The following is a 27,095-nucleotide window of genomic DNA, read 5'->3' on the forward strand; positions in this document are numbered from 1 at the left end:
GTGAGGAGAGTTTACTCAAGCATGACTTGTTTTATGTCTTTTGGTCTGTTTAGAAACTTTGCCGTGTGAAAGTGAACTGCACCAAGAACAAAGAGCAACAATGTAACATTTGAAATCTGTTTCGGAACAACTGAATCGATTCACAGGTGTTAAAGCCCCCTAAAATAGATATGGGCCTATAAGAGGAGCATTCATCGGCTGGTTTACCTTTTTTATGAACCAAGGAAATATTAGCTTCCATCATTGAAGAGGGAAGGACCCTTTTTTCAAATGAGTAAAGAATCATCTCATGTAACGGGCCAGAAAAAATACTGACAAACTTTTTATAAAACTCTGCACTGAGGCCATCAGGACCTGGAGCCTTGTTATTAGGGAGAGATTGAAGACAATTCTTAAATTCGCTGAGAGTTAATGGAGAGTCTAATATCTTTCTCTGATCATCTGAAATGAGGATGAGATAGGTTTGTAAAAAAAGCTCCCATATTAATTTTAGCACTAGAATTAAATATAGCATGGTCAAATTTCTGATTTACTACTGCCAAACTGACAGACAGAAAGAGACTATCAAGCTTCATGAAGTTTACTCCTACTTTCAAACCTAAGCACAAATGAAAGTTATGAAATTTCTTCAATCTGACAATCACTCTTACGTTTATAATTATTTAAGACAGCTCGAGAGGTCTCTCAAGTGATTAGGAGAGAACTGTGTGGGGACACATTTGTTCAGTGAATGCTTACTGTATGGTGATGCACTAAAATACTGCGCTTGACTAAACTTCCACCTGCAACCGAACAGAAACTGAGCGTGTTTCACTGCGTGACGTTTCCCTTGTAAAAAAAAAACGTTTTTTCAGACTCGGCTTGAGTGTGCAACCACAATAACGAAAACCCAGTTTCGTTATTAATTTAGTTATTTTAGATGTTTCCACTTTGCAAGAGTCCTGCTGATAAATTCTCCAGCAACCAGCACACACATAACAGCCAACAGACACATTCACCTAAGACATCTTGTCTTGTTGTGTCAAAAATGCTATACGGTAGAGTTTAGACACGGCAGGCATCATTATTTGTCAGTAACTTGAGCCTGGTCACAACACTACTTATGCCGAGTTTAGACTGCATGATTTTAGCTTCGATTTTGACTTGCCCACAGGTTTCTTCCCACCACAGGGAAAATCAGTCTATTTTAAAGTAAGCAAAGACTATGGCACAGTAATTCATAGTTTATATATCTTCAATCATAACATTCATATGTAAAAAAAAAATGATTCTCTAACCTCTTGGTTCCCACTCTGTGGTTAATGGGGATGTCAATGGTGTTGGTGTTGGAGTCATGTTTGACAGCCAGACCAAGATCAGCAATCACTGCAGCCCCATTCTTCTTAACCAGGATGTTCTTTGACTTTATGTCTCTGTGAGCAATGGCCGGCTTCCCTGTTCACGAGTAATATTGTCATTTAATTACAGCACTCATACTTTTTCACAAACAGTTTTCTTTTAGACTCACAAAATCCTTTAAAATACCCATAAAAATGGCAATATGTACGGACTTATCCTTATGCCTTATAAACAATACAGCCAACATGAGGAGATTTAGGTTATTTTCTTTAAAACAAGCCATAATTATTTCACTGTCAATGCCATACGATCTTGTTACTTCACAAAATTCAAAGCAAAATCTTTGGCAGACTAGAAAAAGATAGTGTAGAATTTCTCAGGAAAATGTATTGACACTATGGCTGAGAGATGTTTTGCTGTAATTGCTGCAAAAGGCGGACATACCAAATATTAGAGTTAAAATGTAAAAACAGCAAGACTTTTTGTTATGTTTAGAGCAAAAAGTCAATGAAGTTATGTTTTTGAGATAAAATCATTTATATATTCACATATACATATATACACATGAGCAATATCACACGAGTAGCAGTGCAATATGGCTGTATACCAGCACTGGTGGGAGGCGTGCCATATCGCACTGCTATTCGTGTGATATTGCGTTTATACAACAGTTTGATAGCACAATAGTGTATACAAATAAGAAAATCAAACAGTCTAAAAACCCCTTTTATTAGAAACTACTTTTTTCCGCCATTCATTCACAACGCAGCTGATGTCAAAACAGCAGAAGCCATTACTAATTTACCAATGTCACTTTAGAGCCAGTCTTTGAATGACTCTCTAGCGTAATATCTAAAGTGAAGACAAAACAGCTGATTTTGCTCACACTTCAAGATTATAAGGCTGAACGTGATATGAAATGCTATCTATCTACAGAGATATCTTCTTACAGTGTTACAGTCTACAGTATTTCTCTGTTTCAATTGGGATATCACAATAATTAACCCAGAAAAAAAGCGACGCAATCACTACCAGACTGCTGTTGTGTTTGAGATAAGAAAAAAGCACTTAACACATGCGGACATAGCTTCTTTCCTTCTGCCAACACAAGGCATGTTCCTGATATGCGAGCATTTACTTTACATTTTCCCCCGCCATGTCTTTATAAAATGAGCATTTATTTTACCCCAGTATAATCAATGGAACTTCTGGGCTAGACTGCTGATTCTGAGAGGCATGTGAGTAAATGGCTTTTTGTGTCGTTTAACGCTGGAGCAACTAAATTAATGTTAAATTCTATTTAACTGATTGTATTTTAATTACATTACAACATCGATTCTGTAAAAGGAATCATATAAAATGGAAAAAAAAAATCAATAACAGGTCACCGGAAGTTTATCAGTGTGGGAACAACACTAGCTTGGCATACACCCTATAACACTGTTGAGAACCGGGACAGGATGCAGCGGGTTTTGGGCGGCCGCTGTGATCTGGTACTGTACCAAAGTTGGCAACCCGGTGGTATTTACAGTCTAAGAAGGGGGTGGGTGAAATTACGGGAGTTTTCTGTTTTCCAAAAAAAAAAAAAAAAAACGGAATGGTTGCGGAAGATTGCTCTGAAATACGAGATACTCCCAGGAAAAATGGGAGTGTTGGCAGGTATGCTTACCAGTTCAATAATGATTTGATGGATTTTTCGTGGTCTGCTCTATGGTAGGCAATTGGCTGTTGACAAGCTCTCTCAGGAACTGTAAATATTTTAAAATGGGCACTATTCTTACAAATAAACTGCATAGTTGCAATCTAAACAACTACATTCTCAACTAAAAAAAGCCTCAAACAGCAGTAATATTTGTCAAACAGTAATGTCTCTCTGCTTGTTGCTAACTGTGGGCGGAGTAATACTAAAAGGGTAAATAGGCTGTATGGGGGCTGATATTACTTAAATAGCTCACGGCTATAAGCCAATCAGATTTGAGAACCAGACAGAACTGTTGTATAATATATATATATATATATATATATATATATATATATATATATATATATATATATATATATATATATATAGATAGATAGATAGATATATATATATATATATATATATATATATATATATATATATATATATATATATATATATATATATATATATATATATATATATATATATATATATATATATATATATATATATATATATATATATATTCATATATTTCCTGAGTTCTAATAATTTCAGACACCGCTGTATTTTTTCCTTTTCCCCTGAATAAAACAAATACATCAAACTGATATTTTACCCCTCTATATTCTAATATTCAAAAAGTATATCATAAACACCTTGGGTGCCAATAATCTCCATGTGCAGATGGGCGATGCCGCTGGCTATGGATAGTGCCAGAACTATCATCCCCTCCACTGATACTGTGAACCTGTTCAGGTAATCAAAGAGTGATCCATGCTCATGATACTCAGACACCAGCCACAGCTGTGTCCATGAACCATTATCTAAAGACAGAAAACAGACACATAAAAACAAAGTACATATAAACAACATCCTAGAGATTTTGAATATACATGTGAAAGTTCATAGTAATGTGCTCATTGTATTCAGGTTGGCTTCATAGCCAGCAGGCACACATGATGTTGATCTTTAGTTCTATTTTGGTTGCGATGTCAGGTGACCAAAATTTTACTTAACTTGTTGACATCAGCCGACTTCTAATATAATAATATATATTTAGAAGTCAGCTGGCATCAGGTATTTGGTTGGTTTTAGGCTGTGGCATTAACTAACCATAATCCAATATCAGCTTAACATCATGAGATGACATCTATACAACGTCAAAGTTTAACATCAGTAGACATTTATCTTTGGTTGGTTTTATGTTGTGTAATCATCTTGACATCGGAGTCTGACCTCAAACTGACGTTGGGATCTGACGTCAACTTGATTTTCATTTACAACCAAAATTCAAAGTTAGTCTGAGGTTTGAGTCCACTGTCAATTTTACGTCTGTGTGACATCCGGTGCCTGCTGGGTACATATAAAAATATTAATTTAAAGTTAAAATAGTTAAATATTTAAAATTAAAATTTAATTATCAAAAGGTTTAAATTTAATAACCTAAAATGTAAAATTTGGTAGTATGTGTAATACAATTTTACAGGTATATTGTTTAAACAAACAAACAAACAAACAAACAAACAAACAAACAAACAAACAAACAAACAAAAATCACTGTCATATTATTAATTAATTAACAATTACTCATAAATCTTTTAATCGTAAAACTTAAAAACCATTTGACCTAAAAGAAAACCCTGAAACATTTTTGAAACAGTGTGGAAGAGCCTAAAATATTACATTAAAAAATAAGAAATAAATATTTCAGGTAGGTATGCAATATTAATGTCCTGTGTATTGATTGAGATATTAGGCTCTATTTTAACAATCTAGGCACAAAGTCTAAGGGCGCAAAAGCATTAAGGGCATGTTCGAGTCCACTTTTGCTATTTTAAGGACGAAAAAATATGCTTTGCGCAGCAGCGCAAGGTCTAACATGGTTGTACTTATTCTCTTAATGAGTTAAAGGTGTGTTTTAAGAATAAACCAATTAGTGTCTCATCTCCCATTCCCTTTAAAAGTCTGTTGCGTCGCATATATATTATTATTATTTTATTATTATTATAAGTATTATATGAGCATATTCAGTATGTTTATTAAAACAAAACAAAAAATTATAATAATAGAGAAAATAATAAAAAAACTTATTTAAAAAAAATAATAATACAGAAAACAATTTTTTGCCAATTCATACCTTTGTTATCAGCCGCAATAAACCCCAAAATATTGTCATGACGTAGCATGATGGTCTGATAAATCTCAGCTTCACGGAACCAGGAGCGCTCATCACGTGAAGAGAAGATCTTCACAGCAACGTCCTCTCCCCTCCATTTTCCCCTCCACACTTCCCCAAACCGTCCCTTTCCAATGGTCTCCTGGAGGACAATAGTTCGAGCAATTGTTCTCTGGACCAATAGGGGTAATCCTGAGAAAATATCATATAAACTGTCAGATAAAAGGATAAAAGAAGATATAATCATCATTAGTGAGGAATCAAGTCTTGTGATTTAAAACATATTTAGCCGAAAAAACAACAACAAAAAAAAACAACAACACCAACAATAGTAAGTATAAAGTAATGCTATGCACATTTTTCTGAAAATATGTACTCAAGTTTTCAGTCTTCTGAATCATCCCTAGCTTTGTGTGTAGAATGAAACTTTGAATCAATGTAAGGGACATCAAAGCAAATAAAAATAGATGTTAATATTTAAATTACATTACATCTTAATATTACATTTACAAACCCAAATCAGAAAAAGTAGTGATTTTTAATTTTACTTTGACTTGTATCTTATTGCAAACAACACAGCAAACATTATTTATTGTGTTCCTCATGATTAACATGACAAACATGTATTCCAATTTGATTGTTCTTGCAACACATTTCAAAAAAGGCTGAAACAGTTAAGCAGTAACCAATTTTTAATATTACCATTCCTTTACACAACACTTAAAAGCGTATTTCAGGTGTATTTTGTCCCATTCTTCCTGCAAACAAGTCTTAAAGTGGACAACATTTCAAAATGCGAACATATTCTCTACTGTAGACAGGTTGGGACTGTAGGCAGGCCAATCAAGTACTTGTATAGTCTTCCTTCGCAGCCAGTACTTTGTAATGTGTGCAGAATGTGGTTGCAGAATTATCCTTTTCTTCTTTCATCTGGAGTACACGGCTTCCATTTATCCCCAAAAATACCTGAAATACTGATTCATCTGACCACATTGCTTGCACGTTGGCACTTCAAGTCGATGTAGCTTCTGGACATTGTTAACATAGGGCTTTCTTTTGGCACAGTACAGTTTTCACTGGCATTTGTGGATGGAATTTTCAAATGTACTTTTTTTTTTCAACCAAAGAGGCTTAAAAAAAATCTTAAGAATTATTTATTTATTTATTTATTTATTTTTCATTCATTCATTCATTCATTCATTCATTCATTCATTCATTCATTCATTCATTCATTCATTCATGTTTAAATTATTATTATTTGTATTGAAAATGGCCAAAATGTGACTGAAGATGTACTTGATGCAGTAGATGCAGTTGAATGTACTAGCCAGTTTGTTTTTAGTCTAATAAATGATAGTAGCCAGTTTTTTTTTTTTTTTTTACTTTAAAACTTTATATATTGCAATTTTTTTTTTTTGCTAATGATATATGATGTAATAAATTTGTATTTTAAAAACTAGTCTTGTTTTAATTTTTTTATTGCAATTTTTAGGAAATATTTAATATTTAATAACACGTACTGTATGACAACTACCTGTAAGTCAATGGAAAAGCGGTTGTTCCTTGCGCCACCTGGTGGCCATTCCATAAAGCACATAATTTATTTATTTTTTTGACAAAAAGGTGGCTTTTAAAACAATATTGCACGTTGCAGTATTGTGCATGCAGAAACGCATGTACTTAGTAGCCATATCTGTAACTATGTATTGTAGAAGGTGACAAAGGTTTGCCAAAGTAGTCCTGATGTAATGATATTGCTTATAGATGAGTGACGATTTTTGATGCAGTGGCACCTGAGAGATCGCAGACCATGGTTGTTCAGCTTAGGTTTGCGCCCTCGTCTTTTATGCACTGAAATGCCTCCAGATTCCTTGAATCTTTTAATTATGCTGTGCATTTTTGAAGGTAAAATATCAAGCAGTTTTTTCTATCTTTCATTGAGGAACAATGTTTTTTCACATATTTGTTAGCAAACTGGTGATCCTCTGCCCATCTTTGCTCCTAAAGGACTAGACCATTCTTGGATGCTGCTTTTGTACCAAATCATGATTACGATCACCTGTTGACATCACCTGTTTCAAATCACTTCATTATTTTACCAAATTACTCAGGTACGAGCCGTAAATTGCTTCTCTCCCAACAATTTTTTTGGAATGTGTTGCAGATGTATGTTTACAAATGAAAAGAAGTTGGCCAGACAAAACATGAAATATTTAATTTTATTATTGTCTGCAATGAAGTTAAATATATATATATATAAATAAAAAAATATATATATATATATATATATTTTTTTTTTTTTTTTTTTAAAGGTGAGTAAACAATAGCATTGTGCTGCTATTTTGTTATATAACCATGTTGTTACGAAAAACAAACATACAACGCGTAATTTTCCTTTTTGGTTTTTCAATTGCGTTTTTTTTTTTGTTTTAATGGGCACAGCCAGCTCTCACCTGATCCTGAACCAGAGGTGCTCATGTCATAGATGAGCTCTTTTAGGCATTTGTCAGGTGAGACCAGAGTTGGGTCATCCAGGGGTTCTTCTGGGTCCTGTTTGAGGGATTTAATGTGTGTGCATCGTAGGTTCTGTATAGCACACACTCCTAGCATGACACCCACACACACCAGGCATGACGGTACAAGAATTACTGCTGCTACTTCCAGTTGACTCCAACCAGAATCCTCAGGTGGTTGCTCTACATCAAAACACATACACAGATACATTGTTACAACCATGGGGGCATCTATTTCACTTGTTTTATACAGTAAAAAAAAATTTAATAAGTGTACTAAACCTATGTCTGCTAAAGTAGGAGTAAAACAAAATATTACAATCGTAATAACATGCTATACTTTCTTGGATATTTTTCCTCTGTATTTTTAAAAGACAAGATAGTCTCATGTAGAATGTTAGCTGTTAGGTGCGAAGGATTGTGGTGATGTAAGATTTGAGATACCATAAATATTTTAACGTCTTTGACCATACAAGCATGGGCTGGAAACACACCCCACCAGGTAGGAATGCGGGAAAGTTCATTCCTCTCCTTTCCTTCATTTACATTTAAAGCATCTTCTGCACTCCCTTCTGTAGACTCGCACAGAATGGTCATCTCAAAATATGAATGTTCTATTTCAATCCAAGTGACTTTACCTATCATGTTTGATATCATTTGAAATGTCCCAATGTGACTGGTACTGTCACATAACCAGCGATCGCTCTCCAGAGATTGCTGGTTCTCACACGAACACTAGGACTACACTTCCGCCCTCTTCTGGACTACATATGCATGCATGCACTTCTCCCAGACACTCACGCCTGCTCACTCATCTAGCTTGATTACATTCGCACACCTGAGGACTTTCAGAGACTGATTAGAAACCCTGCATAAGCCACTCATTCACCCATCCTGTTTGCCGAGTCTTGTTCACTGTATAGATGACATTACAACGCGATTATCCTGTCTTGGTTTTCTGTGTTTTCGACTTTTTACTCTTGTTCTCCCTGCCTGCCGCCTGCCTTTTTGACCTCTCGCCTGTGTAATGATTATGATTCTGGACTGCCTCAATATAGCTGTTTATACCTGTTGACCATTGCTTGCCTGACAACGATTAAAACCTGCATTTGGATCCTACCTTCTGTTGTGAGTGTCATCTCCCCGTTGTTACAGGTACAATGGTCTCATTCCCTCAGAAATAGACTTAATCAAAACAATAGATAAATAACTTAATGTATCTTTTGAACCACTGCTAAGGGTGAGCCTTTACCTAGGGGGCTTCTATCCAAATTACCATGTGTTCACTATAGGCAGAAACTCTTAATGGAAATGACTTTTGTTGTTCCACACACACCCCACCTTGAAGGAGATTCTTGGTTTGACTGTTTGAGGAAATGGTCACCAAACTTGTTCCTGGAGTTTAGGTGTCCTGAAGATTTCAGCTTTTACCCTAATCAAACACACCTGAACAAGCTAATCAAGGTCTTAGTAGGTATAGTTGAAACATCCAGGCAGGTGTGTTGAAGCAAGTTGGAGCTAAACCTTGCAGGGACACCGGCCCTCCAGGACTGAGATTGGTGACCCCTGATTTAAGGGAAAGTTTCAAGATGTTCAATACGATTCTGTAACCACATCAGCCCGTAGTGTGGAGCTCTCATGCTCCATACTATGTATATTTTGAAATCAGGTATGCATCTTTGGATGTTTTTCTATGAGAATTTGATGTCTTGTATTGATTGTTTATGAATTGACTGAAGGAATTGGCCTGACTAATAAATTATGTTTTGTACAGGTTAGTAACAAACTAAAACATGATAGACGGAGCAGCGTGGCATGCTATAGAATGTTCTTAGAGCTCTGACTAACACACTGCCATTAATTAAAGTTTACTCGGACTGTAAAAGGCTAATAATGGGTTTTTCCATTTAGAACAGGGGTAGGGAACCTATGGCTTGGGAGCCACATGTGGCTCTTTAACCAAAAATATATGTGACTCTCCAGCTGTTTCCCTCTAATAAAAAATTAAAACGGTCACTAAAAATCAGTTTCCTATTGAAAATACAATTAAAGTGACCGTTTTATTGTACATTTTTACAGCAAAATAAATAAGAATAAAAGGACCTTTACGTGGTAACCTTGTGCACGTAAATTCAAAAAACATTCATGAGTGTTGATGGCGAAAAAGGTCCCACTTTATATTAAGAGTCCCTAACTACTATGTACTTACAGTATATTAAAAAAAAAATACATAAACTTACTGTGTTTATAATGTATTTGAGAACACTTGTGGTGCTTTTAAGTTGGGATAGAGGTTGGGTTATAGACAGGTTTGGTGGCATGGGTATGTTTAAGGGTAGGTTAAGGTGTAAGGGATGGTCAACAGTGTATTTACAAATGTAATTACAAAGGTTAATTACAGATGTAATTACATACATGTATTTAATCAAGCATTAGTACACAGTAAATACATGTATTTACACAATAAGTACATTGTAACAAACTATTAATTCCTTTGTAAGTACATATTAGTTAAGGCCACTTAATATAAAGTGGGACCGCGAAAAGAAAAAAAATCCATAAATCGTCCTTATATCCCAATGGCTCTTTAAAAAATGCATTTGCCAAAAAAAAAAAAAAAAAAAAAAAAAATCAATGCAAGTCTTTGTACATGAGGCCCCAGAAGTTTATCAGTATGGGAAGAAATACTAGCTCAGCATATACCGTATTTGCAGCTTTCCACAAAACAGAAATGAAAAGATCAAATAAAAAAATTAAATATACCAAAATTGGTTTTAATACATGCAAAAGATTGCCTCATGTGTTTGGTTTAAATATATCTTCTCACAAATTGGCTAAAAATATTTTTACATATCAATAACCATAATCACAAGAGAAAAAGAACAGACAGATTAGATAGAGAGAATAGATTCAGAATAGTAAGTAAAAAATTGCTGCTATGCCTTTAGTCTCGTTCAGATTACACAACTTTGTCTCGATTTCACCACAATTTGCTTTGCCCAATTCATGACCCAAACTCTAAAAAATAACTCAAGAGGTCTGTTAGCACTACATAGTTTGATACATTATTGTAACTTAAAAATTCTTAAATGCTGATTAGATTAAAACTTTTAAGAAACTTTTAGATTAAAACTTGCCAGAATAATTTTATTAAGTTTTCAAAACAGAAAAATATTGATCAATTAAATTGATCAATTTATTCAATTAAATCAATTACATCAATTTAAAAATGTGACTGATTTAAAAGGTAAATATATTCTTTCAGTTACTTTAAAATAATATCTAACTTGTAGCCACCCAAGGAAATTGGGTTGATAACTCAATTTTTCACTAATGGAGTTTTTTTGTTGTTGTTTTTTTTTAACATTGATAATATGGGATAGAACATGTTTTTGTTTTGTAAAACAATGAAAACCTGTGGTTTGATTAAAAAATAAATAAATAATATATATATATATATATATATATATATATATATATATATATATATATATATATATATATATATATATATATATAAATAAAATAATTACCGAAAAACAAAAATGTTGTTCTTAAATGTATTTCTTACAAGCATGAACAGTAAATTTGAAAACAAACCAAAAATTAAACAATTTCGGCTACTTTATCTATTTGAGGTTCTAAACTTGAAAGCGTGCATGTAATAAAGTACATAACACTGGATTTGCTTTTAATTTTAATTTCAAAAACTAATTAAAACAACTTATTTTTGAGTACTCAACTTCAAAATTTGAGGTTTTTGCTATGTAAAAATGCTTCTGATTGAAGAGGGAAAGATTTGGCTAACATAATAAAGTTTGTTGTCTAAACTTCATTTTGTTAGATGTTGTCGTAACTATAAAACTTTGTAAAGACGTTAATTTTTTGTTTGTTTTATATAACAATATTTTTTAGAGTGTAGAAATGAAGGTTGGGATGCAAGACTCAATTTTTTCTTCTTACACACTATACCTACACACAGTTCTGTCTGAACAGCTTAAAAAAGATGGTTTTCACCATGGGTGCCCTTTGTCTAATTATAATGTTTAAGCCCGCCCCTTTTTGCAGCGCCATACAACAAAATTTTGCAAGCACAAGCTTTAGTGTGACCGCAGCTTAAATCGATTTGGACAAAAACGTCTGCTAAATGTAAATGTTAAATGAAACCCTGCTTTTTATCACTGTAACGTGCCGTTTAGGGTATACACTGTACAAAGCCCTACAGAAATAAAGGTGGCTTGACTAAACTTGACACAGCAATGCAAGGGATTCTTTCTGTCCTGAATGAATTGTCATATTTACAATAAGCAGCTATGCAGCCTATTAAATATTTTTTTGAAAAAGGAGGTTGTTGTCTTGAGCTATTGAGACATGACCACATTTGCACAGGGTCAACAGTGACAACAGCCAGAGATATTTCAAAACATATTTTCCCTTTCGCCTTGTCTGTCTACTTTAACAGCCCGTAAGTAAGTCTGCTTGGAACACAAAGGGAACATTAGGCAATAAAGCAAGCCTCATAAAGTAGCTGTATCTGAAGAGATAAATGGAGACTTGTCTGCACATATTTCAGAGATGTAGTGTGATAGATTAGCTCAGCTGCCTGCAAGACCAATATGAACTAAACATTTTAAAATACAAACTCATACAGGGCTTTGAATTGAATCGGAATTTTATTATTATTTAAGGTGTTTATTTTGATGGTCTATTTGAGTATTAGACTGTCTGCTTAATATCTACTGATACTGCTCCTTCATCAGACATTTAACTGACTATAAAAAAACTTTGCAAGTATGTCAACTTACACTAACCACAACCTAACAATCTACTTATAATCTAATGAGAATTAGTTGGCATGCACATGCAATGTAACTTAAATTCAACATGCAGACCATCAAAATAAAGTGTAACTGAAGTCAAGGCGAAGCATGGACTTTGCATCTATTACTTCATCCACTGATCTACAATCTCACATCAGAAAAAATGGGACAGTTTGGAAATGCAAATAAAATAAAATAAAATAAAATAAAATAAAATAAAATAAAATAAAATAAAATAAAACAAAACAAAACAAAACAAAACAAAATAAAATAAAATAAAATAGTATTGATTTCCAAATTGACTTTGATTGCATTTCATTGCAGACAACACAAAATATTTCATGTTTTATCTGGTCAACTTTATTTCATTTTTATACGTCTTTTCCTGTCATTCAGACCTGCAACACATTCCAAAAAAAATAAAAATAAAAAATGAAACAGGAGCAACTTAATGCAGTATTCAGGTAAATTGTTAAAGAAATGATGTGATTTGAAACAGGTGATGTCAACATGTGACTGTAATTATGATTTGGTACAAAAGCAGCATCCAAGAAAAGTCTAGTCCTTTAGGAGCAAAGATGGGATGAGGATCAACAGTTTGCAAACTTACGGTTGAAGTCAGAATTATTAGCCCCCTGAATTATTAGAACCCCTGTTTATTTTTTTCCCCAATTTCTGTTTAATGGAGGGAAGATTGTTTTAACATATTTCTAAGTATAATAGTTTTAAAACTTATTTCTAATAACTGATTTATTTTATCTTTGCCATGATTATTTTATCTTCGATCCCTAAATGTCTTTTAAGTGTTGTGAAAAATAATGGCAACATTACACAGTGGTAAACTTTTTACTGCTCCAACTTTAAAAAAAAAAAAGTTTTTGAAATAATATGCTGGTGCATTGTCTGCAATAAAACACAAGGTAAAAAAAAATAAAAAATTCCATACCGTCTCAACTTTTTTCTGATATAGGGATCTATATCTAATTTGATTGATATATAATGGATTTATTATATTTAGTAGAGATTCCATGTTTCTCACTGACACACCCTAACTTGGAAACTCGAAGCTTAAAGAAAATTTGGTAACACTTTACCTGTCTTAAGAAGACTTTACAATCATGAAATGAAGATGCTTATGACAACTGTCATTAAGTGTCATTAGCTCAGATGTCATTTTAAATGCAAAGGCCACATTGTATGAGATCTTTGAGATTGTTGGGTCTTGACATTGCCAAGGCAACATCATTTCTGTCATAAACATGATGATCATGAGGTCATTATAATAGTTTCATTAACATTTTACTGATCACTTTTTTTCAGTTCAAAGTGAACTTGTCATTAAAATGTCTCATTAAAAGTATCAATACTCTAATAATAATAATAATAATAATAATAATAATAATAATAATAATAGGGTGAAGCAGAAGCACAGTAGGTAGTGCTGTCGCCTAACAGCAAGAAGGTCACTGGGTTGCTAGTTTGATCCTCGGCTCAGTTGGCGTTTCTGTGTGGAGTTTGCATGTTCTCCCTGCATTTGCGTGGGTTTCCTCCAGGTGCTCCGGTTTCCCCCACAGTCCAAAGACATGTGGTACAGGTGAATTGGGTAGGCTAAATTGTCCGTAGTGTACGAGTGTGTGTGTGAATGTGTGTGTGGATGTTTCCCAGAGATGGGTTGCGGCTGGAAGGGCATCCACTGTGTAAAAACGTGCTGGATAAGTTGGCGGTTCATTCCGCTGTGGCGACCCCGGATTAATAAAGGGACTAAGCCGACATGAAAATAAATGAATGAAGGAATAATAATAATAATGTGTATGGGTGTTTCCCTGTGATGGGTTGCGGATGGAAGTGCATCCGCTGCATGATAAAATATGCTGGATAAGTTGGATACTGTTGTCATAATGACTACCGCCCTGTAGCTCTGACACCCATCATCATGAAGTACTTCAAGCAGTTGGTCCTCTGAAAGACTCTCTCCCATCCACACTGGACCCACACCAGTTTGCCTGCTGTGGCAACAAGAGCACATGCAGTCTCCATAGTACTGCACTCTGTACTCACACACTTGGACAATAAAACACTTATGCTTGAATGCTGTTTCTTGATTTCAGCTCAGCATGTAACACTGTAATACCCTCCAAGTTAATAATCAAACTAAGAGAACTGGATATTAACACCTCCCTCTGCAACAGGGTAATGGGCTTTCTGACTAAAAGACCACGGAATGTTAGATCAGGCCACATCTGCTCCACCACCGTCACGCTCAACACTGGTGTACCACAGGGATGTGTGCTGAGCCCCTTCCTCTACTCCCTTTTTACCCATGACTGCAGGCCCATAAATGGATCCAACACCATCATCAAATTTGAAGATGAAACTTCAGTAATCAGTCTAATCAGCAAGAATAATGAGACTGCCTACAGGGAGGAGATACAGCATCTCAGCATCTGGGAGGAGATACAGCATCTGAGATACAGCAACTTGGTGCAAGGACAATAATTTGCTCCTTAACACCACTAAGACCAAGAGCTTCATTGTGGACTTCAGGAAGGGACGAGTAGGCTCACATGATCTCATTTACATCAATGGGATGGCCATTGAGCTAATCTCATCCTTCAAGTTCCTGGGGAAGCATATCTCAAAGTACCTGTCCTGGACCACCAACACTTCCAGCCTGGTCAAGAAGGTTCAACAGCACCTCTTTTTCTTGAGGCAACATAAGAAGAACCAGTGGTCACCAGCTGTCTTGGTGAATTTCTATCGCTGCGCATTGGGGCATCCCGACCAACTGTGTTACAGTTTGGTAGGGAAGCGGCTCTGTTGCTGAGCGTAAGGCATTGCAGCGCATGGTGAAAACTGCCCAACACGTCGCAGGGACTCCACTTCCAGCCATTGAGGACATCCAGAAGAAACCCTGTTTGCACTGAGCATGTAGTATTCTTAAGGACTCCTCTCACCCTGCTCACAGATTCTATTCTATCCTACCTTTCAGCAGACGCTTTAGGCTCTCCCGGAAAAAACCCAGCAGACCAAGTAACAGCTTTTCCCCCCAGAACTGTCTCCCTTTTGAGCTTTGCCCGCCACTGACTCTTTTGCCCCATTATATACCCCCACACTCTCCTCATAACCTATGCTCCACAAAATCACTGCACTATTTAATACTTGCACATTTAAAAATTGCACAATCATCGCACTACAATTGCAATAATTCATCTTGAATTGTACGTAGGCCAGCTAGTAATTGCTGTGCAGGCAAACCTCACTCCTCTGACCTCTAAAGATGCTGTAGGCCATGGTCTTTAGCCTCCTTGACCGACTCCCATGCGGAACGTCAACAGTTCGATACCAGCTCGGAGCGGGTTGTGTGGTGTAGGACCGCCAGGGTTACATTGGTGCCGTGACCCGGATGGGAGTGAGGTTTAGGGGGTGAGTGTAGCGGAGGCCAGCTAGTAAAGTGCTGTGCAGTTAAACCTCACTCCTCTGACCTCTAAAGGTGCTCTAGCGACATACGCTAGAGGCCATGGTTATTAGCCTCCTTGTTAGAGCAACCGACTCCCATTTGGAAGGTCATCGGTTCAATATCAGCTCGGAGCTGGTTGGGTGGTGTAGAACCAGCGGGGTTACACATACTGTACAGTATACATTTCTAACTATGATCATATATATCTGCATATTTCTGATTATTAATAACAACCTGTACATATATTGATCTATTGTTAATCTCTGTTCATAGCTAATACAATCTGTATATGATGTTCATAGTACATCCACCTGTAAATATTACCAATAGTTTTTTCTATAATTGCACTTTATAACCTATACATATATCCTGTGCTTGCTGATATTGCACTCCTGGTTAGATCTAAACTGCATTTTGTTGCCTTTTACTTGTACGTGTGTGATGACAATAAATTTAAATCTAATTTAATCTAATCTAATAAGCCTGCATAAAGCCTCATTTATATTTATGCCACGTGCACATGATTATTGAGTTTTCAAGTCTTATGAACATCCTTTTAAGTAAAATGTTACCAAAAATGTACACATAATAGTGTCTTTGTTGTGGTGTTTATACTGGTTCAACTTGCAAATATGATTTATCTGACATGACTTGAATGCACCATTGTTTTCAATGTGTTGGCCACAGTCTTCTGTGTACAGGGGAGGTCAAGCACGGGCAAACACAACACTTAGAGTTAGAAATATTCTCTGAGATAAATGGTGATGTGTTTAATAAATATTTCACCCACTGTATTTAAATATTATATATGTTGTTATTGCACATTAAATAGATAAACTATAAATTAACACTTCAGTTTTGTAGCCGGCGAGGCAGTGGCGCAGTAGGTAGTGCTGTCGCCTCACAGCAAGAAGGTCGCTGGGTCGAACCTCGGCTCAGTTGGCGTTTCTGTGTGGAGTTTGCATGTTCTCCCTGCCTTCGCATGGGTTTCCTCCGGGTGCTCCGGTTTCCCCCACAGTCCAAAGACATGCGCTACAGGTGAATTGGGTAGGCTAAATTGTCCGTAGTGTATGAGTGTGTGTGTGTGTGTGTGAAATTGTGTGTGGATGTTTCCCAGAGATGGGTTGCGGCAGGAAGGGCATCCGCTGTGTAAAAACTTGCTGGATGAGTTGGCGGTTCATTCCGCTGTGGCGACCCTAGAATAATAAAGGGACTAAGCCGACAAGAAAATGAATGAATGAGTTTTGTAGCCTATAGGCAAGCTTTGCTACTGTAATCCTTTCAGATTCCATTTGGTGATTTTAAGATATATATTTGTTTGAACTTGAATCTTTTTGCAGCAAACATATTAAAAATAGCTTGAAACTTTGTTTGAAATATGAATTACTTTTAAACCGTTTGATTATATAGTCAAAGGTTAACGAGCAGACTTATATTAACTGCAGTGATAACAGTAGTTGTGTTTGCCTTATAATCATTCACTCGTGTAGGCTACAGTAAACATATTTTTCAAATGTCTTTATAGGCATGGGCCTAATACTATTAAATGCGTGTGTCTAATATTAGGCACATTTCAAAACATTATATTTTTCAAATGCCATGGATCTATTAGAGATACAGCATGTTTTCCCTTGCACCATCTGGTGGATATTATGGGCAGTACAATCCCTTTTTTTAATCAACATAGAGAATAAGATATATCATGACTCTGCAGCACTTAACGAGACAAATCTCCACAGAAAAAAAGACATGCAATCTTAATGATTACTGTATATCTGTAATATTTATCCTTTTTGTTTTTTCTGTGAAAAAGGAGGCCAAATCAACAGCTGCTAAGTAGGTGGTGGAGGAGGAAAAGCAGGGGTTAAAAGGAATAATGCACATTCGCCTGGTGGAAAGAGGACAGAGGACAGCTATATGAGATTTAACCACAGGATGTTAAACTGGAGCAGAATTGCATCTAAATGAGAATGATTGTGGGAAGCAGTAAGTCAAAAGTAATGCTGTGTGATCTGAAGTGTGTGATGGCTTTGTGTAAATCAAGTTGACTGCCTGATTTGTATGTCGTTGTGGTAGGAAGCCAGTTTAGGTTGAATGGGGTAAAGAAAAAATGGAAATCTGTAGAATATGATTTGTCCATATGACTGTGAAAGTCACCTAATATAACAAGCAGTCATCCTTGAGGAACAAGTACAGCAGCCCCTTCAATTCTTCAGTAAATGCACCCAACTGAAGCTGGTAATGTCAGCATAATTTGTGTATATCCAACTGTTAGGAATTAGATCCTCTTGATTGGGCGAAGAGTGTGGGTTAATACAACGTTTTTAGAGAAAGTAGCTGGAGGGACTGAATCCTGGGGACGAATCCATGTCTCAATCAAGGCCAAATGCTGGAATTAAGTGTGCTTTTGGTGACAGCTGACTGACATGCAGCGAATCAAAACCAAACCAGACAAGTGTTCCCTAACAAGAAACACTTTCCTCTGACTCACAGTTTCACCACAAATCCATCAGACAGGCAAGGCCGGCGCGTCCATAGAGGCGACCTAGGTGGCCGCCTAGGGCAGCAGAATAGAGAGGGCGGCGTCCCCGAAACTACCCTCGCCACCTGCGCGCTTATCCGCGTCTAGGGTGGCAGAATAGAGAGGGCGGCGTCCCCTAAACTACCCTCGCCACCCGCGCCCTCAGTTATATCCGCGTATGGGGCGGCAGAACAGAAAGAACGGCGTCCCTGAAACTACCCTCACCACCCGCGCCCTCAGTTATATCGGCGTCTAGGGCGGCAGAATAGAGAGGGCGGCGTCCCCTAAACTACCCTCGCCACCCGCCCCTCTGGCGGCATCCCCTAAACTACTCTCAGTTATATTCGCGTCTGGGGCAGCAGAATAGAGAGAGCGGCATCCGCGACACTACCCTCACCACCCATGCCCTCAGTTATATCCGCGTCTGGGGCAGCAGAATGGAGAGGGCAGCATCCCCTAAACTACCCTCGCCACCCGCACACTCAGTTATATCCGCGTATAGGGCAGCAGAATAGAAAGAGCGGCATCCCTGAAACTACCCTCACCACCCGCGCCCTCAGTTATATCGGCGTCTAGGGCAGCAGAATAGAAAGAGCAGCGTCCCTGAAACTACCCTCACCACCCGCGCCCTCAGTTATATCCACGTCTGGGGCGGTAGAATAGAGAGAGCGGCACCCGCGACACTACCCTCACCACCCGCACCCTCAGTTATATCCACGTCTAGTGCGGCAGAATAGAGGACCCCCCCAAACCAACCCCCCCGGCGTGACCATCCTTTGCCTAGAGCGGCAGTTCAGCTTGCTCCGGCCCTGAGACAGGCAATATTATAAAGCAGTATTAAAGTAAGTAAATAAACCTTAAATAAGCAAAGCCACTTCGTTTGAATACTTTATTAAATTAACTGAAATCTTATGTTCTAACACAGTTCTGAAACATCTGAAACAATCTAGCTCCTGTTTTTCTAACCAACCTTCTGTCTCGCTACAATCCAACCCGCTCTTTAAGATCTCAAAACTCAAGGCTTCTAGTAGTACCTAGAATAGCAAGGTCGAGTAAAGGAGGTCGAGCCTTCTCATTTATGGCTCCTAAAGTCTGGAATAGCCTTCCTGATAAAGTCCGAGGCTCAGACACACTGTCCCAATTTAAAACTAGATTAAAGACCTATATGTTTAGTAAAGCATACACTCAGGGCATCACTTGGTGGTATGATACATGAATGTGCTCCAACAAATGTGCTATACAAATAAAGGTGAATGGAATTGAAAGGTAGTACTATTGTACTCTCTCTCTCATAGACAGACACTAATGAAACTGTTTCTTAATGCTTTAAGACTTAAACACACCATGCATGATAACGATAAAAACAGCAAGTTCTGAATGTAAAACAACAGCAGAAGTCAAATAATAATAAAGATATAGAAAAACAATATCACTGGGATCCTAAACTACACTCTTTGCTTTTCTTTTTCTTCTCCTGTATATTAATTTGTTTGTCAGACAAGCAAAAGTGGTCTGTACATGACTGACCATTATTTCTCAGCTGTAACTTTGTACGTGCTGAATTTTTGCATCAGACCGTGGACATTTTCCATTATTTAAACACACTCTTGTTGCAATTTGAAAGTGCATAATAACATCAGAGCATTGTGAGATCCACAAAGACTTTTTCTAATGTCAAGCATGTTCTTATGCAGTTTTTTTATTGCATAATAGGAGTACAAAAGGACTTTGACAAAACTGTTGCATTATATAACTGCAAAACAGCATCACATTTCAAATCGACAGTTGAATTTAAATATTACTCAAAGATAACACTAGTAAATGCAGTTTTGAAGTGAAGGATTTTGTTATTGAGGGGGAAAAAAACAAAACTAATAGCCCTGTGTGAAAAAGGGCCCCCCGTAATCTTAACAATTAATTGGATCGCTCTTAGCTGGAACAACTGCAATCAAGTGTTCTTGATAACTTGCAATCAGTTTTGGCCCTTGTAATACAGCCACATTGAAAGGATTTCGAGCATGAACTGCATTTTTAATGTCATGCCACAACATCTCATTTGGATTCAGGCCAGGACTTTGACTAGGCCACTCCAAACTCTTCATTCTGTTTCTCTTCAGCCATTCAGAAGTTGACTTGCTGGAGTGCTTTGGATTATTGTCCTGCTGCTTATTTAAATTCACTTGAGGTCACTAACAGATGGCTGGATATTTTTCTTCAGGATATTTTTTGTGCACAGCAGAATGCATAGTTTAATTTATCACAGCAAGTCTTCAAGGTCTTGAAGCAGCAAAACAGCCCCAGACCATCACCACATTGTGCTAATGGTATAATGTTTTTGTTTTTTGAAATGCGGTGTTACATATACGCCACACGTCACACACATCTTCCAAAGTTTTGGTCGGATGACCACTCCTGGGAAGGTTGTCAAGGACTTTTCCATGTTTTTCGCATGGATAATGGTTCACACTGTAGTTTACTGCAGCCCCAAAGCTTTAGAAATTGCCGTATTTTCACTTGTTTTTTACATTTCTTTGGTTTATCACACTTAAATTCATTTTCTCTAGAGTTATGTTTTAACAAAGGGCAAACACTTCATCACACAGGGCTATGTAGTTTTAGATATTGTTTTTCTTTAATAATAAAAAAAATCGTCATATCAAAAATGCATGATTTGTTAACCTGTTATCTTTGACTAATATTTAAATTTAAATTTAAATCTAAACAATACAGTGAGACAAAGTCAGTTATAACGCTATTGTGCACCCCTAAAGCCTGGTTTATACTCGATGCGTCCGCTTGTTCGCTTGGGTGCGCGCTGCAAATGTAACGTCATCGCAGAGGTTCAGATAAACTTTATACTCAGACAGAACAAAGGAAATCTATAATGGCTGCAAAATATTTGTACACCATCAGAAATGGTTAATCAACTAATTTGCCTTATTTAAATAATCTACACTTTTTATTCTACATGTGGTTGTATTTGCAACATTGTCTATTTTTGTTCATTTTTTCTGATATTTATTTCTCATTTGCTGCATATTTTATTAATTTAAGGATGTTAACATATTACATACTTTATACATATCTAAAATGCTTTGACACATCTGTAAATGTCATTCCAATATAGCAACTTTAGAGAAAGAGAGAGAGAGAGAGAGAGAGAGAGAGAGACAGATGATTGTAAATGAATCATTGTAAATATACAGATTATTATTGTTTTTATTACTGTTTTATCCTAAAATGTTGACTTAAATGTATAGTTTATTCTGATATATATTTGTATTGATTTGTATGAATAATATGATATGTTGAATAATAATATAATATATTGAATATTAATGTGATATTGAATAATATGATGTAGTGTTAAAATTTTATTTAATTATTATATTTAAATATCACCTCTTCTTTTCTCTACTATTTACTGTGTGTATTGTAAACTTTATGACTGCTTTGGCCATACATTTGTAACATTTGTCATGCCAATAAAGCAATTATTGAATTGAATTGAGAGAGAGAGAGAGAGAGAGAGAGGGAGAGAGAGAGAGAGAAAGAGAGAGAGAGAGAAAGAGAGAGAGAGAGAGAAAGAGAGAGAGCACTCTGTCAGTGGGTGCACATGGCTCATAAATAGCATAAAAGTGAGAGATTTCTATTATTTCAACAGCCTTTTTAAAATAACTTTAACCCATTGAAAAGAAAATATGTATATCAGTGTCATAATAAATACAAATCAATTTAAAAATCACATTATTTTTTGCTTGTCGCATGTAGTTGACCATTTATGTGCTGTGGGAAAAGGGTGTTTTTTTAATCCGGCTACCACTGCAAGAATATTTCCAACCTGTGTTAAGCCCTGCACACTGAGATGATCACACGAGGAAATGTAACTATTTTACGTTTTGTCAGTTTAGTGGCAAATTATTTGAAAAATGGTAGACCACTAACACCCCCCAAACCCCCATGCCCCCCACCCCCGGTCCGGCCCACTTGAGAGCAGATTTTACTCCATGCGGCCCCTGAGAGTAAATGAGTTTGACACCCCTGATTTAGAGGCTTTCATGTCTTTTGCAAGCATGAAGTTGTTGCAGTAACCATGCGAACAGTAACTGCAGTACCATGCAGTGTGATCATTTTTCAACAAGTTTCAAAATGCATGACCTATAATCCAGTGATCTTCACCACCATTAAATGAAAACATATTTGCACAATAAGAGAGCTGTCCACAGACTAATAGCACTAAAAGTAAGCATTATGAGCATTTGATCTTTCAAAATAGATCGGAGAATATACAGCATTTGCAGATTAAGAATACATTTTTGTTGATAATAAATCAATAATAACAAACGCACAGTGCAGCCCTGGGGTCAGTTCTTCGAATGTGGATTACTCAATCAGCTGGATTTGGATATTGACGATTCGACATGATCCAGGATTGTTTCGTTCTTCAAAACTGATCCGAGAGTTGTTTTCATAGCAACAGTTCTGGTAGCTCAAACCTGGTCAGGAGCAGGTTTAATTCATATAAACAGGATTAGATCGGCTCAGTTCAAGCAAAGATAATACAGAAAGTATGTACCGAATTCAGATATTTTCTTACAGTAGTATTTATATACACTTGGGAAAGTAGTAAATATTTTTTGAACTATATAAAGTTATAGTTATTAATAAAATAAATAAAGTAATATATATATATATATATATATATATATATATATATATATATATATATATATATATATATATATATATATATAAAACTTATGCAATCTGCACCAACGAAATGAAAGTACAAAAATGCCACCTGATGTTTCATAGAGAAAACTTATTGATATGAACTTTTTAGATAGCTTTAATACAATTTGTGTATGATAACAGCAGCCTGATCTTACGAGAAAACGTAAGTATTTTACGTTTTGCCAGTTTAGTTTAACTCGAGTTCAGTCGTACAAAATTGTACGATTTTAAAAAGGAGGCATGGCACCTAACCCCACCCCTAAACCCAACCGTCATTAGGGGATGACCAAATCGTACTAAATTGTACAAATTACATCGTACGAATTAGCCACTAAATCAAAAAGTTATGAATTGCCGTGAGATTGTGTTGGATAGACATGCACAATATGTGAGTTTTTTAAAAGCAATAATAGATTTTTGCAGTCATGAACATGTTTTGACCGTTAATATGACGGTGATTTGATGCTTCACAAAAGTTGCAGACGCCTTTACCAATATCAAAATGCTTTTGTAATCATCCAGTTACACTTGCAAAACCGGCTACAATAATACAACAGGGTGTAAAGTTACTGCGTATCATATTTAACAAACCGTTTACTACTAATTTTATGTAATTAGCTCACATGGATAATTGAATATTAATTGGATGATGTCATTACGTTGCTGTGCCGTCAGCCAATCGTTGCATTGCTGATCATGATTTCGAGGATGGATAGATCAGTCCTTCACAACACATGCATCAATCTCAGATCAGTTCATCCAGACATTTTAATCTGATTCACGAACTTGCTTAAAGAACTAAATTAACCAGACATCAGTTATCAAGATTAAAATTTCCAGGATCTGCCAAATCATCTTAGTTCATTTAAGCGAGGTACGAAGAACGGACCCCAGAGCTCTTAGAAAATCCCTCTTAATGTAAAACTAAATAAATTGCTAAATACTCCTGGCACATGAAAGTGTAAAGCCTGCAACCCACAACAAAGGTGGAAAGTTATTGTGTACCATATTTAACAAACCGTTTACTACAAATTTGAGGCAAATTTGCTCACATGGATAATTGAATATTAATCAGATGATTTCATTACGCTGCTGTGCCGTCAGCCAGACATTCCATTGCTAATCATAACTTCAAGGATCAATAGATCTGTCCTTTACAACTTGCGCAGCGATCTCAGATCAGTTCATCCAGATATTTTAAATGATTCGCAAACTTGTTTGAAGAACCAATTTAACCAGAGATCAGTTATCAAGATTAAAAGATCCAGGATCTGCCAAATCATCTTACATCATTTAAGCAAGCTACGAAGAACGAACCCCAGGTTTGAGCTGCCAGACTATGATAACAACTCTCGGATGAATTTTGAAGAACGAAAATGATCCTGGATCGTGTCGAATCGTCAATAACCAAATTTAACGGATAAATTTAACCAAAGAACGAATCCCGTATCCTTTACACAAGGGTAATTAATAACAGATTTTTCCTTTTTTTGTTTGTTTGTTTGTTAACCCTGCCACACTCATGTCAGATTGGATAATAATAATAGACATAGAAAATGATCAACACTAATAATGTTCAGGGAGCAATAGCCCAAAATAAAACAAATACTGTACAGTTTTTTTAAACATCTATTTTCTGTTCACATAGGGAAAAAGTAAATAAATAATATACTATAATATAAAATAAATACAATTTTTAAAAGCTCCTTACAGCCAAAACAAACACATTGACAAAATGTGTTGCTTATAATCCCATTTCATGCAATCTTCTGAACCCACCAGTTCCAAAATGAGAACAAAATACTATTTTGTCCTGTCTTACCTGGATTGAGGTGCAGTGTTTCATTGTTGCAGAAGTCTGTGAAGCAGCAGTTGCGCTTGGAGACATTTCTGGAGCTGTAGCAGAACACCTGACCCTTCAACTCTGATGGGGACACGCAGGATTTCACCGTCTCCTCCTTCCCGTTTATGAGCATCACTGAGTTCCAACAAGCGCCTTCTGCCTCCGTCTCACACGTGTGGTTGACACACAAGTGGCATACACACTTTAAGGCTGAAAGAAAACATTTGATGATTAATATTTGACAAAAGTGTTTTTTGTTTTTTTCTTTCACAATAGGGCCAGGACTAGCTATCAAATATACACACTATTAATACATCATATGAATAAAGTTGTCACATTAAAACCCCCCTGTGCTGACAGATGCATGTAGACTACGTTGTCCTGTGTGAAAATGTGTTTTTTTTTTCACCAGTTACAACAACTGTAAACATAACCTTATCCCTGTTAAAACAACTGCTTTATCAAACCTGAGATTACTCTAGCCACACCAAGGTGTGATTACTGTCACACCTGTTTTCAATCAAGAAATTACCTGCCTGACAAAAGTAAAGTAGACCAAAAAATCCTCAAAAGCTAGGCCAGTTCTGCCTTGTCACTGAAGTTTAATTTGGCTGTGACTGTTCACTTTCATGCCCAGACATTTGTTTCGGAACCCATCTCATTTGCCCAGTAAGCGCGGTTCGTGGCATATGAGAATACCGCAAGTAGACCAAAAGATCCTCAAAAGCTAGACATTATGCCAAGATCCAAAGAAATTAAAAAGAAATGAGAAAGAACATAATTGAGATCTATTAGTCTGAAAATGTTATGAAGCCATTTCTAAAGCTTTGGAATTGCATTGAGAGCCATGTCAACATGGAAGGGTTAAGAATCTTCCCAAGAGTGGCTGGCCGACCAAGAGCACAGCGACGACTCATCCAAGAAGACCCCACAACAACTTTCAAAGACTCACTTGCCTCAGTTAAGGTGAGTATTGATGACTTCACCATAAAAAAGATACTAGGGAAAGACTGAAAAGCAAAAGGCTTGTCTCAGTTTTGCCAAAAAACATCTTAATGATCCCCAAAACTTTCATTCATTCATTCATTTTCTTGTCGGCTTAGTCCCTTTTATTAATCCAGGGTCACCACAGCGGAGTGAATCGCCAACTTATCCAGCATGTTTTTACGCAGCAGATGCCTTTCTAGCCGCAACCCATCTCTGGAAAACATCCACTCACACACTCATACAGTATGGTGGAAACCGTACGCGAACACTGGGAGAACATGCAAACTCCACACAGAAACGCCAACTGAGCCAAGGCTTGAACCAACGACCTTCTTGCTGTGAGGCGACAGCAATATCTAATGCGCCACTACGTCATCTTCACAAAACATTTGCGATAATAATCAGAGATAAACGTTGAACTTTTTGAACAGTGTGATTCTCATTGTGTGGCATAAATATAACAAAGCATTTCAGAAAACATTTAATATAGTTAGAAATGGATATTTTTTTAAAACTTCAATACCGGGACAACACTATAGCAGACAACACAAGGGTGTGCTGCAGTGTTTTTATCGCTTAACGGGTTACATAGACTGAAGAAGAAAAGCATCCCCATCACACAAGGCTAAACCCTAAACAGTTTTTAAATACTTTTTAAAGTTAAAACCTTAGAAAACATTAAAAACAAATGTTATTTTAAGGAAGACGATTAAACAATATTAACAAGAAAACAGAGTTAATAAAATAATGTTTCTTAAAACTTTTATTGAAATATATTGTTAGTGAGTGACGCTGTGGCGCAGTAGATAGTGCTGTAGCTTTACAGCAAGAAGGTTGCTGGTTCGAGTAATTTGGTGTTTCTGTGTGGAGTTTGCATGCTTTCACCATGTTTGCGTGCATTTCCTCTGAATGCTCCGGTTTCCCCAACAGTCCAAAGACATGCGGTAGAGGTGAATTGGGTAGGCTAAATTGTCTGCAGTGTATGAGAGTGAATGACTGTATGTATGACTCCCAGTGAT

General features: G+C 36.5%; 1 protein-coding gene across 8 annotated transcripts in view; it reads right to left on the reverse strand.

The window, feature by feature from the left end:
• Nucleotides 1–27,095, reverse strand: part of acvr1c (activin A receptor type 1C) — a 95,450-nt gene that overhangs the window by 52,419 nt on the left and 15,936 nt on the right. For 5 of the 8 annotated variants that reach the window (XR_012385136.1, XM_073912447.1, XM_021478827.3 and 2 more), the window contains exons 2-6: nucleotides 25,069–25,299; nucleotides 7,655–7,897; nucleotides 5,163–5,393; nucleotides 3,682–3,849; nucleotides 1,278–1,434 (exon numbers count right to left, since the gene is read on the reverse strand). Coding sequence is in view for 7 of the 8 variants with exons in the window: in XM_021478827.3 (XP_021334502.1) it covers nucleotides 1,278–1,434; nucleotides 3,682–3,849; nucleotides 5,163–5,393; nucleotides 7,655–7,897; nucleotides 25,069–25,299 (1,030 nt within the window). In the remaining variant the exon portion in view is untranslated. The remainder of the gene's footprint in view (nucleotides 1–1,277; nucleotides 1,435–3,681; nucleotides 3,850–5,162; nucleotides 5,394–7,654; nucleotides 7,898–25,068; nucleotides 25,300–27,095) is intronic. The other 3 variants (XM_073912449.1, XM_073912451.1, XM_073912450.1) reach the window with 1 other exon arrangement.

The sequence above is a fragment of the Danio rerio genome, chromosome 9 (genome assembly GCF_049306965.1).
Source record: "Danio rerio strain Tuebingen ecotype United States chromosome 9, GRCz12tu, whole genome shotgun sequence".
Taxonomy (NCBI): domain Eukaryota; kingdom Metazoa; phylum Chordata; class Actinopteri; order Cypriniformes; family Danionidae; genus Danio; species Danio rerio.